Source organism: Borostomias antarcticus (genome assembly GCF_949987555.1).
Source record: "Borostomias antarcticus genome assembly, chromosome: 2".
In the NCBI taxonomy this organism is placed as follows: domain Eukaryota; kingdom Metazoa; phylum Chordata; class Actinopteri; order Stomiiformes; family Stomiidae; genus Borostomias; species Borostomias antarcticus.
The window spans coordinates 13,955,714-13,974,694 of NC_140235.1; the positions used below are offsets into that span (position 1 = coordinate 13,955,714).

The 18,981-nt window shown below is 44.4% G+C and overlaps 1 protein-coding gene across 1 annotated transcript in view; it reads left to right on the top strand.

The window, feature by feature from the left end:
• Positions 1-2,879: 2,879 nt before the first annotated feature.
• LOC311321404 (E3 SUMO-protein ligase ZBED1-like) overlaps positions 2,880-18,981 on the top strand; it is a gene marked incomplete at both ends in the record, with an annotated part of 35,690 nt that continues 19,588 nt past the window's right edge. Inside the window, one exon of the mRNA XM_084453380.1 lies at positions 2,880-3,121. Coding sequence (XP_084309506.1) covers positions 2,880-3,121 — 242 coding nt within the window. The remainder of the gene's footprint in view (positions 3,122-18,981) is intronic.

Below are 18,981 nucleotides of genomic sequence, written 5' to 3' on the forward strand. Positions count from 1 at the left end.
ATGCAAACAATTGATGGAATGTTCAGTGTGTCAGTTGTGATTTGAATTCGGGTGCATCCGCAGCCTCTCTTAAAGGTACAGACACCCTTCTATGACTACTGTAGCATTATATTTCTACCTTCAGATGAATGATACAGATTAGATGTAACTCTTAACAATCTGGAGCTCAAGGCTCTCAAGAGAGTGGAGATGATTGTAGACTTTAGGAAAAAAAACAGCCACCCCGCGCCGCGCCACACACGCATGCACGCACACACACACTCCCCGCAATGCTATGACATGAAGGGGCATGTTTCGCCATCACGCCACGGACTCCTCAACTCAGCCTTTGAGTAAGCTAGAGACACACAGTCTTCGCCGGTGGGTGCATGGAGATTGCCCGGAGGTCACTGCACTGCCCTCGACCCACTGATCCGAGGGGGCAGAATCTCGCCACCACGCTACTATCCACGCCACGGGCCCCACAACTCAGCCCCTGAGTGTACTAGAGACACACGGTCTTCACCGGTGGAGTCAGGTAGGAGGCCCAGAGAGGGGTACACTGTCCCCGACTAGCTCTGACCTGAGGGGGCGGAGTCTCGCCACCACGCCACAGGCCCCACAATTCAGCCCGAGTGGCCTAGAGACAAAAGGTCTTCACCGGTGGGGGCAGGTGGTTGGCCCGGAGAGGGGTACACGACCGGCTCTGACCTGAAGGGGTGGAATCTCCCCACTACGCCACAACCACGCCACAGAACCCACAACTCAGCCCGAGTGGGCTAGAAACACACGGTCTTCGCTGGTGGGTGCATGGAAATTGCCCGGAGGTCATTGCACTGCCCTCAACTGGCTCTGACCTGAGGGGGCGGAGTCTCGCAACCACAGCACTGTCTACGCCACGGACCCCACAATTCAGCCCCTGAGTGGGCTAGAGACACACGGTCTTCGCCGGTGGGTGCATGGAGATTGCCCGGTCCATACTTGTACTAGCAGTAGCTGTTACATACAGCTGCAGCAGCTAGCCAACCTCACATTTTCTCCAGGAAATGTACTTTCTAGTTATTATTATTTTTGGGGCCCAAGCAGCGAAGCTGCGTAGGCCACCGTTATGTTTCTACTTTTCTTATTTCTTCTTTATTTATTATTCTGCCATTGGACAGTCCCATGACCCCTCTCACCAAGTCCCATGTCCTCAGCTCCAACACTCTAGCGCCACCAATGTGTCAAAGTTGGCAATGCTTTTATGCACGCAACTTTTGACCCGTAAGTCTGATTTTGAAAAACGAGGTACCTTTGGAATCCTTGGCTCAAGCAGAGTTCAACGCACCTCATGACGTCATTGTCCACCATATTGGATTTCCCGCCATTTTGTACTTAGTTTAAGTCCCACTGATTTATCACACACCTGAGTGTGTGAAATTTGTTCTCCGCATTTGACCCATCCCCTGGGGGAGCGGTGAGCAGCAGCGGTGCAGACCGATGTCCACAAAAGTCTTACAGGGATTTGTGATTGTCCATTGCGTTCGCTCGTGACAGCCAATCAAAATTGGCAGAAAGGCTGCAAACAGGAACTGGGGTCATATCTCTGTAATCTTTTAATCTATAAAAACCACATTTGGCACACTCATCCGGGACACACCCATGACATCTGTCACCAAGCCTCATGTTGACATCTCGTGCACTCTAGCGCCACCAGCGTGTCAAAGTTGGAGTTGTGTTTATGCCAGTAACTTTTGAACTGTATGTCCAATATTCAAAATGATGGTAGCAATGGATTCCCTGGCTCATGTAGAGTTCAAAACACCCCATGCTTTCATTATTACTTCATTTGTTTGATTGCAGAATGCAAGGAACACTTTTGGTCTTCTGCACAATTTCACCAGTTTCAGAGTGGTGAAAGGCACATTTTGGAAAAAGTCCCATTTTCTAAACTGCCATCCCTCTTCTAATTCTCACAGCTCATACACATATTATTATATTTGATATTATATATCAAAACGTTCACACATCTCTTGGGATTCATAAAATCAAAAAAGCTAAGCTCTCCGATGTATATTTTTCACTGTGTGACAGTTCGAATGATGACTCCCTCCCTCCATTGAAACCAATGGAGCCACACTAACTTCAGAAAATGACTGAATCAATGTTGTGTTTCTAACTCGTCACCTCTCCTACACCTTTGAAGACAGAAGGACATATTATACCTCTAAATGTTTGTGTGATTGTCTGGATTTTATAGTAGTCGTCTAAATAGTTACGCTCTGCTATGTATACTTTTCGCCGTGTGCCAATTTAAATACCGACACCCCCCCCCCCCCCCCCCCTCACTCAACCGAGAGGAAGCGACCCTTCCAGCTGACATTAATTAAGTGCTCAGGACTCAGGCTCAAGTGTAAGGGGGCGGAAGGGTGGTTTGCACACTCAGATTGGGTTTCAGCTAATAGGGTTAGGGGGTTAGCGAAGCCTGACATGCCTTGTGGACTAGGGCGAGTCACCTTTGCAACATCTGGCGTAGCACAGTGGATAGCATGTCGGCCTTGCAAGCAGCAGGTACAGAGAATCCTTCGATCAGACATACCACATGTCTGATCGAAATTCTCACGACCATCCTTGAACCTTGTCAAACACGTCTCATGTCGCCACGTCAGTCTAGCTGATTCCTTGGCTGCTTGCAGCTAAACTGCTTGGCCCCCACATTGCTGCTTGCAGCTATATTTGTTTCTAGTTTTGTTTTTTGCTGTTGTCTGCAGCAACGAAAACAAAAGCCTGATTCTAGCCACTTGAGGCAAGCACAAGAGCTCCTGACCAGAGTGGAAAAGGAACGTGCCAAGGTGGGTCTTGCACTGAATGCCAAGAAAACTGAGGTCATCACCTATAACACCCCAGAACATCTGCTCCTAATGACAGCTGAAGGTACTGGTCTGAAGGAGGTTGAAGACTTCATCTACCAGGGCTCTTGGGTCAACTCAACAGAGCAGGACCTCAAAAGGAAGGCACTCACTTGGAGAGCTCTAAACGGCATGAGCAGTGTGTGGAAATCCAAACTCTGCCGTGAAATCAAGCTACACTTCTTCAACGCCACCGTGGAGGCCGTTCTCCTGTATGGCTGTGAGTGCTGGACTCTGAGCCACTCCCTGCAGAGGTCGCTGGATGGATGTTACACCAGAATGCTATGTGCAGCACTGGACATAAGTCCTAACGCGCACGTCAGTATTGAAGATCTGTACAGAGAGAGGCCAAGGGTGAGTGGGAAGATGGCAGCAAGGAGAATAAAGCTGGCTGGGCACTGCTACAGACACCTTAAGCTTCCGGCCAGCAAGCTGGTGTTATGGGAGCCATCTCCATTGCACGGACGCAAGTAGTGAGTACGTCCTACCGATGAGATCACCAGGTGTATGGAGGACCGGGATAACTGGAGACAAAGATGGGAGGCCCGTCTGTGGATGACCGATGATCTGACTGGCAGACCAAAGTTGGACGGAAGTTGGGGATGGCAGGTCAAAGTATGGAGACCACGTGGAGAATGCTGATTGTTGCATCGATCAAGCAACAGCTTTTGGTGGGGACAGTATCATGATGTGGGCCGGCATGAACATCACTGGCAAAACAAGGCTTGTCACCATTGAAGGCCATCTTAATGCTGACATCAGTCGAAATTCTGCAGCCAGTGGCGATCCCATATCTCCACAATCGGGGACCTAACCCCATCCTCCAAGATGACAACGTTCGAGAGCCAGGGTTATCACAGGGCCAGGGTTATCACAGGGCCAGGGTTATCACAGGGCCAGGGTTATCACAGAGCAACATCATTTTAACATCACTGGGACATCATTGTAAAGGGAGATGAAGAGGCTTTCCAATGATATAAGATACAATGCTAAATATACAGTTGCAACAGAGTTATGATCCACCAAACACAAATTTCCAAACTTTTTTTTGACAGGTTTATATACTGATTAGCCTAATTTTTTCATTCATATTTTGTCATCGAATCAGTCTTAGTCTTCCTTTCTTCTAGATTTCGGTAGGGGAGGATTTGTTTTTAGTTTTTTTGCCTTCATAATGGAGCAAAATTCCTGAGCTTAAGTTTCCATAGTAATTTCTTCAGAAAAAAATAGAAAATGTCTCCACCCTTTAGAGCCCACGTTTTCAGTAAGTTCATGCCTGCAATTACCTACAGGTATTATTAACTGAGAAAACTTAGCCAAAAGGTAATTAGCTATTACCCCAATTCCTCCTTGTTGTTGACACCGTGGCACTGCGACAGGAACAGCAGTTTTCTTCAGGGAAGTTCTCCAGCCCTTGTTTTTCTTCAGGGCAGGGTATTTAGCAGGGGTTTTAATCTCTCTCTTGTTTGCTCGATCATAATCATCATCCGAAAAATGATTTTCACATACTCGTAGGTCAGCTGTACGGAGCGTTTCTATTGCAGTGTCTACATCTTGTTGGAGAACAACAAGCCACAACTTCAGTGTCTCTGGGTCATCAAATGGAAGAGGATGAAAAGTGACCGTGCTCCACTCTTCACTTTGGTTACAGCAGGTTGGGACTGCACACAGGCCAACCACATCTTTATGTCTGTTGCTTGAAACAGGTTGACTGTTCAGGAATATGGGCTGGGCAGAACTGGATTTTTCACACAAAATCTGCGTGAAAATACAAGAAAACACAAACACCCATCTTTAAAACATGGACAGAGCGAAAGTAGTAGAGATGTGAAGATGGATGGAGAATGAGGAAGAAACAGAGATAGAGGAGCAGAATCAAGTACTGCACTTTGACTTACCACAGATTGTCTATTGGGCTGTTGGTGAAGGACTGTGTCACCAACCTGGACAGCACTGGAGTTGTGATCCTACATAAAAGAAAACATCTCTATAAAACACAAGCCAGTGTCTCCCATACTATTCAAAGGGGGCAGCTGTGTCTGAAAATTAAAGAGTTAGTGTGGTATTTTTGGAATTTAGCCCCATTTGTGGTCTGTCTACCATGAACCTGAAACAGAGACCATAATTTCACTGATTGTTCCAGTATTGAGCAACCTGCAGTTTTTATGCAGGTTTTTCACTGGGCTACAATGGAAGTCAATGGGGCATATGTAAATGAATTGTAAAAACTATGATGTATGTGCTTTTCTGAGACGGAAAGCACAGGGTGTAATTTCACCTGTCTCACTATGCTCTCCTGTGAAATGTATCGCAATTTGATTATTTTTACGTGCATTTCACACACAATCTTAAGAGATCTATCAAATCTGAAATTTTGGTGCGCGACCATTCCGCACACGTGTACAACATTGCTTTTTATTGCGTTAGTAGCCTATCTCGCATAGCAGTGTCCGACCAAGCGCATCGTGCATTCAGTTCCGCAGCTATTACATTTGTTATTAGAATTTCTGGTATTAGAATTTCCCAACGTTCGGTACTTATTGTAGGTCAAATGTGTCTCGTGTCCTCGAGAGGATATGCGCCTAGTTGACCGCACATTTGTTTAGTCTCCCTTTTTTACTATTAAGTAAAATCAAATCAGATTCTTTATTCGTCACATGTAGGCTAGGGCTGCACGATGACAAAAGATAATAATTAGGTGGGCTAGCTTGCAAAAGCTAGCCCAACTTGTGATATTCCCACTATTTCTTTCTTTCTTTATTAGGTGGGCTAGCTTCTTTCTTTATTAATATTATTAGGTGGGCTAGCTTGCAGAAGCTAGCCCAACTTGTGATATTCCCACTATTTCTTTCTTTCTTTCTTTCTTAGTAGATGGGCTAGCTTGCAGAAGCTAGCCCAACTTGTGATATTCCCACTAGTTCTTTCTTTCTTTATTAGGTGGGCTAGCTTGCAGAAGCTAGCCCAACTTGTGATATTCCCACTATTTCTTTCTTTCTTTATTAGGTGGGCTAGCTTGCAAAAGATAGCCCAACTTGTGATATTCCCACTATTTCTTTCTTTATTATTATTATTATTATTCTCCCCGTTTTTTGTCTCCTTAAGGGGAGACACCCCAGGTGAATAGGAAAAAAAAAAATCCTTAATAGGTATCACCATCAAACTCCCCCAGTTTGTTAGGTACATTAAGGAGCATCTTTTTTGTATTACAAGTTTTCTGAAATCTTATGGATTAATATGCAAATTAGGCATTATATGCTAATTTGCATAATTTCGGGACATCAATTTTTTTAATTGGTTCAAGCCAGATTCAAAATTCTTGTTTCATTTTGTTCACACTTTGGCCAAGGGGGATTTTTGATATCTCTTTTCTTCACTTCAGAAATCAGAAAATACTGTCAACAGTCATACAAAGACCAATTTTCACCATGTTTTAGGGATAAACTTAGATCAGGCTATGAATGAAATTTAAAAAATCCCCCTTGGCCAAACCCTTCAGAATATGGATTGGAACAAAACTGGAAAGTTAGGTGTATGTAGGTGCTACTCAAGTGGTGGTTTTGATGTCCCAAAGATGAGAAATAACTCATTTTGAGAAAACGGGCTTTGAAAATTTGTATTGTAAAAAAACATACATTTGCATTGTAAACCAATATTTACAAACACAATATCCAATCACATCATTAGTAACATTACACAACATCTGAAAACACATAGAAACTGAAAACTGAATAACACAGCATGTTGTGGATTCAACATAGTCCAGGGGCCTCATTTATCATTGAGGTACGCCTTCTTTTACACGGTCTTTTTCGCGATTTCAGGCGTACGCCATTTGCCCCCCCCACATTGCGATTTATCAAGCCGAAAGGGCGGAAATTTAGTCGCCTTTCTCCGCGCTTTTGTACGACACCTCTCAAGTTGTCGTACCGATTTACACGGTGTTCTACGCCCTCTTTGAACACAGGGGGAACTGGCGACGCAGGTGGTGCGTCGGTGAATTACTATGTTTGACGGAGAGAATAAGAGCGACAGTTCATGAACGCACAAACATGTAGGCTAATAGCCCAATTCAGCACAAACATATATCGCAATGCAAGATTAGACGTGTCCTCTAACCGGCTCATTCATGCTCCGATATGGATTTGTTCCCCAAACGGAACCTATGCGCTGTCCCAAACCTTTCCGCGCTATATGTCACACACCTAATGCAGGCACTCCATCAAACGGCAATAATTGACCAATTAGATTGTCATTAATATGTGATCATGTGGACCTGTTTGCTCTTTGGTAAGCATATAAATGACAGTCCTCCTGTGCGTAATGCGAGCCTAAATGAATCCGGCGCTACTCGGCCTACTGGCCGAGATAGAACTCCAAAGAGGTGACGGCGATGGCGACTGCACCCACATAAGGGCACCATCAGTGAATGAATACGTCTATGTGAATCGCTAAAATGTGCACACTAGAAATACCCAAATCATATGTGACGCCGACATGCTCATCACAAGTGTAGTGGCACGGTGGCCTGGCTCCACGCATGACTCATTCATCCTGGCGCACAGCAGGGTAGGGGCTAGACTGGAGGCAGGCGCTGCGCGTGACGGCTGGCTTGTTGGTGTGTCCATAGCCAAGATACATATTCTTTGTCTTATTTACTTTAATCTTTATTAGCATTTTCCATCCATACAACGACAATACAATAAAACATAAAAACTTACAATAACAGCTTATGGGTACTTCCATCCATGCAGCTTTTTTTTCTTACTCAAATATGACAATTTTAATATTAGTGGTATCATCACACTTCCTTCTATAATCCATCCTTTTTTACCATCTCCCTTCAAACTTTCCTTCCTGCATCCTCAATGCATAAATAAATCTCATATATCTCCTCCACAACACCCACCACTGCTCCTTGGTTGGGGGTCCCACCTTATACCAAGCCCTCATTATTGTCTTTTTACTAGCAACCAATAGTACTTTCACTAGGTATCTGTCCCCTCCTTGTACATCATTCTGTTATGTTTGCCAAGATGTATATTCAAAGCTGATAAGAATGAGAACCAGTCAAGACCCCACCACAAAATGAGGACCCAAGCCCTCAGCCCCCTCCCCGTCATGAGGTTTACCAGCGGGGCCAAAGGGCCCACACTGAGGTCATGCGCCAGCTATGAAGACACAAACAAGTAAGGTTCACATTTCTACCATTTTATTGTCTGTTGGTGGGTGACTGTGTGAGGTGTGTGAGTGCGTTTGTGAGTGAATGTGTGAGGTCCGTGAGTGTGGTAGTGAGTGACTGTGTGAGGTCCTTGAGTGTGGTAGTGAGTGACTGTGTGAGGTCCGTGAGTGTGGTAGTGAGTGACAGTGTGAGGTCCGTGACAGCATGTGTGAGGGAATGAAGTGCAGTGAGGATGTCCTGTTGGCTCTGGTGGTGTAGTGTGGTGACCTCCACCAACTGCTGAACAACTGCCCCACAACTGCCCCAATCCCTTCTGCCATTTCCCTTTGGGCCTCTAGGGTCATGAGCCTCCAGCACAGCGTCTGATAGGAAGCCCAGCCCTCAGGGACCCTTGAGGCAGGGACGCTGGCAGCCGGAGGTGGAGGCGTGGGCGGTGGAGACGGAGGCGCTGGAGATGGCACTGGAGGTGGAGGCCGGTGCGCTGGAGGTGGAGGTCGTGGCACTGGATGTAGAGGCTGCAACCGGCGGGGGCACGACCGTCAGGTCAAGGACCACTGCAGACTCCCCCTCCTCTGAGTCCCACCCCACGTCAGAGTCTGGAGAAACAATTTCAGTCATTTTCTTTGAGTTTGTCTGTTAACTTGATTATGCATTAAACATTTTATTGTGTAGCCATATTCAATTGATATGTTTTTCTGTTGGCAGCCAAATAAATGCTTAAGTGTGATTTACCGGGTGATTTAGATGAGAGTCTTAATAATGTGGTCTAACATTATGAAGTGGTCATCTGTGTTATCGTTCCCTGTTTTTGGTCCTGAATCGATCATAGCCTACCACAGAATGTGTGGAATGTTTGCTTTCCTCACTGCCACATAATACAGCATGTCCGTGTAGCCTACGCCACATACAGGATGCACGAAATACAGTAGACTACCTAAACTGTAGGAGCGATCAGACAAATGTAGGCTCGTACAAATAGCTTACCTTCCGAAGATGATTTTCTTTCCTCGCGTGGACCTCACCAACAAGCACATGCACCTCCGTCTCCGAAAAGTTTCTCTTCTTTCCGCGTTTTTCCATAAACGTAATTGTCTTGCCTTTGCTCCACGCTATATTATGTCGGTTCCTTCCGGGGTATCCCCGTTGTGAGCTGTCATAGTTTTGACCATATATGGTTGGATTTGGGCGTGGAGAGGGCGGAACACGGGGCGCGTGCGCGTACGCTCTCTTCTCCGCCCGTCTCGGATTTCAGAGCGTACGACCTTTTTGATAGATCCGAAAAGCGTGTATATATTCTCGTCGTACGCTCGATTTCGCATTTTCCGCGTTTTCGTCGTACGCCCTCTTTTACACCGGAATTTACACGCTCTTTGATAAATGAGGCCCCAGGAGTAGACATTTTGTATAGAGAAGCAAGACCTGTTTAGTTGGAAGCCCACTCACCACGTCAAGGTACAGCCCACGAGTGGGGTGTTAGTAAGACGAGACAATGTTAGTAGGGAAGAGAACATTCCCTTTTAGAAAGCTTGTATTATTTTGTTAAACAGATCATGGACAAAGATAGACACATTTGACGAGGACATGCATGAGAAAACAGATTATCTAACTTTTTGTGTTTTTTTAAGCGTTTTACATGGAGAAAACATGAATGAATGAATGAATGAACATGAAGAGTAAGCTGATTCATAAATACACAGGACAAGATGTGGTAAACAATGTAGGGTAAACACCAATAGAAGCTAAATATAGATTGCCAAACAAACAAGTGATATAACCATCGTCAAAAGCAACACCATAGGAGACATCAAGCTACGCCGTCATAGGTCTACAGAGTCACTCCTCAGATGGCACCACACTAGCTATCCACAAAACTGTTCTAGGCAGCTAGTTTGTAGAACCCACTCAGCTGCAGTCTACAAAACTGTTCTAAGCAGCTGGTCTGTAGAACCGACTCAGCTGCAATCCACAAAACTGTCCTAAAACCACAATATGTTCCTGGTGCGCATGGGGTTGTCATCAGTGAAGCAGACTACCCCATATTGCCGCCTTCATGTTGTCCACTGAACGCTGGTTATTGAGAATTATTGTAATAATTCTCAATAACTAATAATTTTGTAACATTTTGCATTTATTGGCAGTCAGCTTACCTACCTCTGGGTCCACATCTGCATATGCCTGCCTAATCTGCTCTCTGCTTCTGTGCAAGGACTCCAGACCTCTCTCTATTTCAGCAACTGAAATTAAAACAGTTTATTTGGTCAGTTTATGGATGCATGTAGAAATGCCACAGGTAGAGAGAGGGAGACTACTGTGCATATATATAGGCTTCTGATATTGGCTAGAGAGAGAGAGAGGGAGAGAGAGAGAGAGGGAACACGTTTCAATAGCCTACCTGTCACCCTCTTGTCATGTTTCTGATACGTTTTCTGATGAAGCCTTGGGATCCAACACTTTACTAATCTTTTGGAGAGCTGCATACCCCAACCCTAACTCGTGCGCTAAGAGGACCATCCTCACATTGACATCAAATGCAACATCATTCCTAGTTGCATCATGAAGCCGAGTTCATGTGTAGACACTTTTGCGATAGCCATTTCTCACAAAGACTGCACTCTAAGAGCAAAGTACTACAGAACCCACTATTCTGAGGATCTATGTTAATTTTAAGACCAGTCCCTGCACAATTAGGACAAATCAACCCAGTTATCAGCTCATTCAAACGCGCCGCATCTCTCTGCTGCTCACTGGACATGCTAACGCTAGCCTCATCTCCCTGCTGCTCACTGGACATGCTAGCACCGGCTAATGACAACTTGCGCGAATAGGCGCTTTATATCTCATAAATGTAAACCTTTCCATTTAGTTTCTCTTGTTTTCTGTTCAACCTTGCGGGCAAACACTGTTGTCGTTGTTGCTTATTACGTTTAGAACGCTTTACAGACGGCATTGTTTGGATTAGATATAAGGAAGTGGAAACGTGTCACATGACGCGCTGAACCAATCACGTTCTCAGAAATCAACAACAGCCAATGGAATTTCAAGGTTAGCATCAAACCCGCCTTTGTATTTCCACGATTGGTTGCTGATACAAATGAAACTATCAGGTTTGGTTGCGATAACAATGCGCTTGAGAGCCAGATCTTTCCAATGATACCTGGCATGACCGGGTCCAAACGAAAGAAACGCTGCAAGACGTTCCGAAAAAAGGCTAACGTTTGGTGATTTTAGGAAGAATCTACAGACGCAAACAGACTAAATGAAGTAAAATAAACATCTAAATGCGTATTTTTGATGTTTTATTTCCACTAGTATGAAAGAAGACATGTTATGGAAGCAAACTAGCACAAAATCTCAAATTTGACCAGAGTGTTGAAAAACGATGTTTTCACCTACCGTGTCTTCCCTTAACTACTTCTTCATACTTTGTGCTAGAAACTTCATTCAAACTTTAAAATGTTCATGACGTTCAGCTCTTGAATGGATCCATTCAGATGTTTGATATTTTTTATAGTTTTTTAGAAATGTAACTTTTAAAACTATTTTCTGTCCCATTAAAACTGCTTGAAACTGCTTTTGGAATGTTCAGAAATTTTATGTTTTTAGAGTGGTGGCAGCAGTTGCTTTTTTTTACACATTTTGTAAACTGCTGGCAGTTTTGAAAGCTCACACACATATTATACATCAAAATGTTCACACAACTGTGCTGATTCGTACAATGTAAGTATCTAAGCAGTGTGACTTATAGTTTTCGCTGTATGACGATTTGTTCGGCAACTGCGCTCCTCATTGAAACGTGTGGCAACGCACTCTAGCTTTTGAGCTGCTAATTTTGCATTTTTACCCTTTTTCTAACTCGTCGCCATGCCTACAGTTTTTAAGCTACACGGACATATCATAGCCTAAAATGTTCAGCATTTTTTCAGGATTCCTATGGTGTCAATATCTAGGCTGTGACCTTTATACTTTTTGAGAGATAGCTGTCTGAAGCCAACATGCCTTTCCATTGAAGTGAATGAGAGGATGCTCACAGTGTCAGTTGGGATTTGAATTTGGGGACACGTGTAGGCTCTCTGTACAGGCACCGTTTTATGACTACTGTGGTAGCATTCATATTCATTCCTTCCTTCCATCTTTCCTTCCTTCCTTCCTTCCTTCCTTCCTTCCATCTTTCCTTCCTTCCATCTTTCCTTCCTTCCTTCCTTCCTTCCTTCCTTCCTTCCTTCCTTCCTTCCATCCATCCATCCTTCCTTCCTTCCTTCCTTCCTTCCTTCCTTCTTTCCTTCCTTCCTTCCTTCCTTCCTTCCTTCCTTCCTTCCTTCCTTCCTTCCTTCCATCCTTGCTTCCTTCCTTTCTTCCATCCATCCATCCTTCCTTCCATCCCTCCCTCCCTCCCTCCCTCCCTCCCTCCTTCCTTCCTTCCTTCCTTCCTTCCTTCCTTCCTTCCTTCCATCCTTCCATCCTTCCATCCTCCCATCCTTCTTTCTTTCTTTCTTTCTTTCGGGCGGAGTCTCGCCACCACGCCAGACCCCACAACTCAGCCCCTGATTGAGCTAGAGACACACAGTCTTCACCAGTGGGTGCAAGGAGACTGCCCGGAGGTCTTCATGGTGGAGTCATTTAGGTGGCCCGGATAGGGGTACACTGTCCCTGACTGGCTCTGACCTGAGGGGGTGGAGTCTCACCACCACGCCACTATCCACGCCACGGGCCCCACAACTCAACCCCTGAGTGGGCTAGAGACACAGTCTTCATTGGTGGATGCATTGAAATTGCCCAGAGGTCACTGCACTGTCCCCGACTAGCTGTGACCCAAGGGGGGGCAGGGCCTAACCAGCACGCCACTATCCACGCCGCGGGCCCCACAACTCAGCCCCTGAGTGGGCTAGAGACACACGGTTCACCGGTTGAGTCAGGTACAGATGTGGGAACATAAGAATGTAACTTGACCCGCGGTATTCGAACAGGCGCTTTACGGCATTCCGCACCACCGCTCGCCTGCCCATAGGGGCGCAGTAATACCACCCATTGACCCATTGCTGTAGCTCATCTCGCACATTAGATGAGCCTACCGTTCTCAAACTCCTTGTTCTCTGTCTGGTTGTAATTTAATTATTACGAGCAAAGCCCATCTATTTATAGTTTCTATCTCTGTAACTGTCGCCGGGTCTGTTTCTATCTCTGTTAACTGTCGGGACAAGTAGAAGTTAAATACATTAGGCTAACTGAGTGTTCTCATATGGAACATGGCATCAGGACGAGTAAGATGGCTAACGGAGATGACCAGAGATGTGTTTGAAATGGTTCACTCACTCCCTATTCCCTATTACCATGGATGTATTGAGTGTGACTCATAGTGAACTACATGGGGAATGATTTAACAGTTTTGGGACACTACATGGAATGTAACTGCGTAAGATATTCATGAGTCAAACAAGCAGACGCGCCGATCACTGATGGCAGCAGGTTGAAATATCAGGTAGTATTCAGGTTCCATGTTTAGTTTAATGATAAATCCCATATAAATGGTTGGAATTCTAATGATGTGCAAGTGTGATTTTGTCAACTTTAGTGCTGTCTGCTAATAGCAGGCTGTGAAGCTGCACGATAAGACCGTGATAGCAAGTTAGCTCATGACAGCAGCTTCCATAATATTAACGGTAGCTGTCGGTGGCTAAAAAGCAGATAGCTAACTTTACAACGATGATTCCTGTAGCTATTTTGACTTGATGCTATTAGTTCAACTTCTGTTTCTCGGGCAGGAACGGAGACGAACTCGCATTAGCAGCAAAGCAGCTAGAGGAATGATCTTAACATTAGCTAACTGCTTTAGCTACTGCTAGCTACCGTCTTCTTCACTTCTCCTTCGGTAAAACAGGAGGGCGCGAGTGACATTTGTGCAGAATGAACAGGTGAAATGAAAGCTCTCGAAGAGATCTTTCTAATGCTATTGGTCAGCTTTGTATGTAGTTTTAATGTGAAAGATGCATCTTGAATGCAGTCAAGACAAATTATTTTGCCTCTTAACTTTTGTCAAACCCCCTGGTTCCAGTCAATTGGATTATAGGCTATAGGCTACTTTCGTTTACAATGACGTTACCTTATGAACACAAATAGCTTAACCTATAGGCCTACATAAAAACAATAGCCTAAAACATGTTTATTTACAATGTATTTTCTTTCATTGATAGCATGCCAATAGTTAGGGTGAGGAAAACGACGCGGTCTCTTTAGCCTTGAGACCATCAGGCAGGCAGCTCAGGAGGTCGTTGAAGGCTATATATATTATTATGATATTATGTCTAATAATACATTCGTTGAAAGTAAAGAGAATTACATGCCAAAAAAATCAGATAGAACACACTTTGCAGCAGTGCGACATTTGCCCCTCTCCTATGAGACTTTTGTCCCGCTCGGCAGGGACAAAAGGCGCATTGCGCTCCGTTCTCACCCTATTTATGTTAAACTCTTATATCCTAGCACGAACATTACAGTTGATAATAGTGAAGGACATGTGCTACTGCTAGCTACCGTCTTCTTCACTTCTCCTTCGGTAAAACATGAAACCATTGTGTTGTGGTATTGTGGAGGGCTTAGGCAGAAGCAGGAAGAGAAAGCACTTTTGCCCCATATAAGTAAAATAATGGTCTGTGCAATTTTCTTAGCATATCTACTGGCTACATGATAACATAGCTTTCAAGTTTCGTGTGAGCAAGTCGTGCCTGCAAGCCAGGGAGAAATGACAGGAGACCGTGGCGGGACAAAAGTCGCATCCCGTAGAGCAGGGGTGTCAAACTTTGGCCCGCAGTGTAATTATATTTGGCCCGCGAGGCAATACCAAATGACTACTAGAGCTGGCCCGCCAGTATTATACAGCGCATTCACCGCTAATACTACAAATCCCATAATGCTCTGCTGTTGTTTTGGCGCGTCAATCAAGACAGGACCCAGAAACGCCCTCTCTTCTGTGACAGTAGTCATAGCAATCTCATACTACAACTGTAACCGTGTTACCCCTTCTTAAAAATGGTGAAAAGAAAGGCAGAAAACAGAAGGTTTACGTTATGTAACGTCTCACTGTGATAGAGACACCTGTGTTGACCTAGCCGGCCGCTGTGTTTGCTCTGTTCCTGTTCATTCAATCCTGTCTGCCTTCTTGCCGGCCTGTCTGCCTGCCTGGCTGTCTGTCTGCATGCCGGCTGTCTGTCTGTCTGCCTGGCTGTAGGACAGTCAGGGTTTTACAAGCTTCTCTACTGAGCAGATGGAGCACCAACACTTGTGTCTGAGGGCGTATTCACATATGTTAGTGCACACCATTGATGCGCACCAAAAGCGAAAGTGATAAGTTTATATTCAATGTTAAAGCAAAACTTGTTTGGGTCCATATTAAAATTTTCATTTGTTCAATGTTGGCCCGCGACTTTGTTCAAGTTTTAATTTTTGGCCCACTGTGTATTTGAGTTTGACACCCCTGCCGTAGAGGGACAGAAGTCGCATTGTTATGGCTTAGAACCAGAGGGGGGCGCGAGTGACATTTGTGCAGAATGAACAGGTGAAATGAAAGCTCTCGAAGAGATCTTTCTAATGCTATTGGTCAGCTTTGTATGTAGTTTTAATGTGAAAGATGCATCTTGAATGCAGTCAAGACAAATTATTTTGCCTCTTAACTTTTGTCAAACCCCCTGGTTCCAGTCAATTGGATTATAGGCTATAGGCTACTTTCGTTTACAATGACGTTACCTTATGAACACAAATAGCTTAACCTATAGGCCTACATAAAAACAATAGCCTAAAACCATGTTTATTTACAATGTATTTTCTTTCATTGATAGCATGCACTGATAGTTAGGGTGAGGAAAACGACGCGCGGTCTCTTTAGCCCTGAGACCATCAGGCAGGCAGCTCAGGAAGTCGTTGAAGGCTATATATATTATGATATTATGTCTAATAATACATTCGTTGAAAGTAAAGAGAATTACATGCCAAAAAAATCAGATAGGACACACTTTGCAGCAGTGCGACATTTGCCCCTCTCCTATGAGACTTTTGTCCCGCTCGTCAGGGACAAAAGGCGCATTGCACTCCGTTCTCGCCCTATTTATGTTAAACTCTTATATCCTAGCACGAACATTACAGTTGATAATAGTGAAGGACATGTGCAAGTTGTTTGTCATAAAATGTGGAATCTCTATCTCTATTAATTTCGGAGTAAATGGAATCAAACCAAAAAGTGCTACTTTTGACACGGTTCTCCCCTACACATCTACACTCCCCTAGCAACTACGTGGACACAGACTGATCTACTATACGGAATTGGACCGAGGAGTGTTCTCATATGGAACTAGGCTAACACAGTTGTTTCAAGACCAGTAGTAACGTTTGTGGTTTCATTTTTGTCCTTCTCTTGGCTATTCTTGTTGGGGTGAATTGACCAGCTGTTTCAAATCGCCGGACAAGATGCCCGCTTCTATGACTGGATCTACAGCAAACAAGCATAACAGTGCGTCATGAAGACCGACGACTTGCTACATTAGGCTAACTCCTGGAATACCACACTTAAGGTCTTTCATATTGAAATTATCTTGATGGTCTGGGGAGTTGCGAGACGTGTTACGCACTGGGGAGTGCATCAGTCGTGAGCCTTGACAGTAGGCTACCAGCCTGCGCTGCGCTCAGCACAAAGTTGGATGAATAGATGGACTTACTGGAATCCTGGAAAATGTTAATTGCGCTCTAAAATCATGAAAGCATAAATGTAAAAATGCAGCAACAGAAGTAGTCTAGATGAGATGGTGGTTTAAATGAATGGCAACATGTAGCCTAGAGGAAAACATAAATTGAGACTGGTGATAATGCTGATAATCTACAGTAGCGAGGGGCTACCTCTGGCTGAGTTTATGGTTACAACCATTCATCTCTTACACATGGGCCTATACAATTCTTGCACAATCTACTTTGGACGTTAAATCCATCCATCTATCAATCAAACTAGGGAATTCAATCCAACACCTGTGGCCGGTCATGGCAAAGCACCCGCTAACGTAGGCTACCCTCCTCCCTCACGATCCAGGGCTAGGAAACCGGTCCATCCAGTTTATTTGAATATAAAATAATTTGGGGGGTGGGGGGGGTTACAATAGTCTAGTCCAGGTTCGCTGGCGAGTGGCGAGCTAGTCAGATGTGTGGACATTGTAGGCCGATTCTGTAAAACCTAAAGAATAAAAGTAGGCCACGTTCAACATTCATTGGTGTGGTCCAGTTGGATAGGCTAGTCTAATCTAAATAAATTGAGGACCTGTATTTTCAGTGTTTGCTGGTAGCGAATGCCACAGACAGACAGGGAGGAAATCTATTTGTTTCATTGTTTGTGCTCTGTATGCACAAGATTCTCAGTTTTACCCTTTTCATCAATAAAACATCATTTTTACAACCATGTCTCATTGATTGGGAAGGCTTTTAGAGCTGTCGGTCTATTAGCCTACATTCAGACTCGGAGGATGACATAACTGTTTATTGAGAAACAATTGCAGGCTGGGCTATATAAAGAAATACCACAATGCATGTAGTCTAGATATATTACATTATGGTTAGGCTATAGCCTACACTTTATGGTAGACTGCCCTCTCGCTCGCTAAGCAGGCTACATTGTGGCTGTTTTGTTCATCGCAGAAGCCTATAGCCTAGGCTACACATAAAAAATTAAAATAAAAATGATATAGGCCTAGAAGGAATCAGAATATGTGGAAATTTAATTTTAGCCTATTTTAATACAATTCAAATTCTGCTTAGAGGGAATTATTTTCAACGGACGTTATGACCTGAGCATAATTAATAATTATCTAAGTATCTAACACTTTTTACGATAGGCTAGGCCTATGCGTCTTGTGATTGTTCTGTAGCCTAGGCTACAACTTAAGGCTTATTAAACCCTATTGAATTCCTTTTATAGCCTACTAGGCTACTCATTATTATCGAATTATGTAGTTGATATATGAATAAAACAATAAGTCGTTTTAATGGCTATGGGCTACTAGTTGTAGCTATACACGAGTTGATGCGCTCTGCTCTTACGCACGGTTGAGGCGGCAGCTCAAATACACTTCGCACATATCCTCTGCTATAGCCTCTCACAGACAGCTATGGTGCATTTCATGCATTGGTAGACAGTTCTGTTCTTGCTGCAGCTTGTCTTCACCATGCAGGTATTTTGGTGGGGGTATTCTTCTGTGGACACTGCGAGGGGCGCCGCCGGTGGCTGTTTGGACGCCAGAGCGCGCAGCTCTTCAGCCAACTGGAGGATGTCGCGTCTGGGGAGGCTCTGCGTCTCTCCACCAGTCCCCAGCGAGTCCAAGCTCCCCCAATGAATAATACTTATTTATAATAGCCTACGTAGCGCTAAACTGTGCATATAAATAGACCATTTGACCTAACAGCCACCACGTCTTGACCCGACGTCAGTTACCGAGATAGATAGGCTACTGTAGGCCTAGATATAGGTGTTCGTAATAATTAAATTACATCTGGATGGAGAAAACGTGTTTGAGAACAAGGTAATAATAACAATTAAACGTTATTTGTATAGCACCTTTCATACAGATAAATTCAGCTCAAAGTGCTTTACAACAGAGCATTTAAATTAAAGAATGTGAAACTTAATGATGCTTCATTCGTAGACTATAGGAGAAAAACACTGAGCCCAGCATGCTAAATCTACTCAAAGACGCCACCTGGCGGTGGTGCATCACTAAAACGAAATAACACCCGTCTGAAATCCCACGAGATTTCCAACGGGATTTCCCTGCCAAATACCGCGAAGGTGAAATGCTGCAGCATGTGACATTTCTAACTTCCCACATCTGTAGGTGGCCCGGAGAGGGGTACACTGTCCCTGACTGGCTCTGACCTGAGGGGGCGGAGTCTCACCCCCACGCCACTATC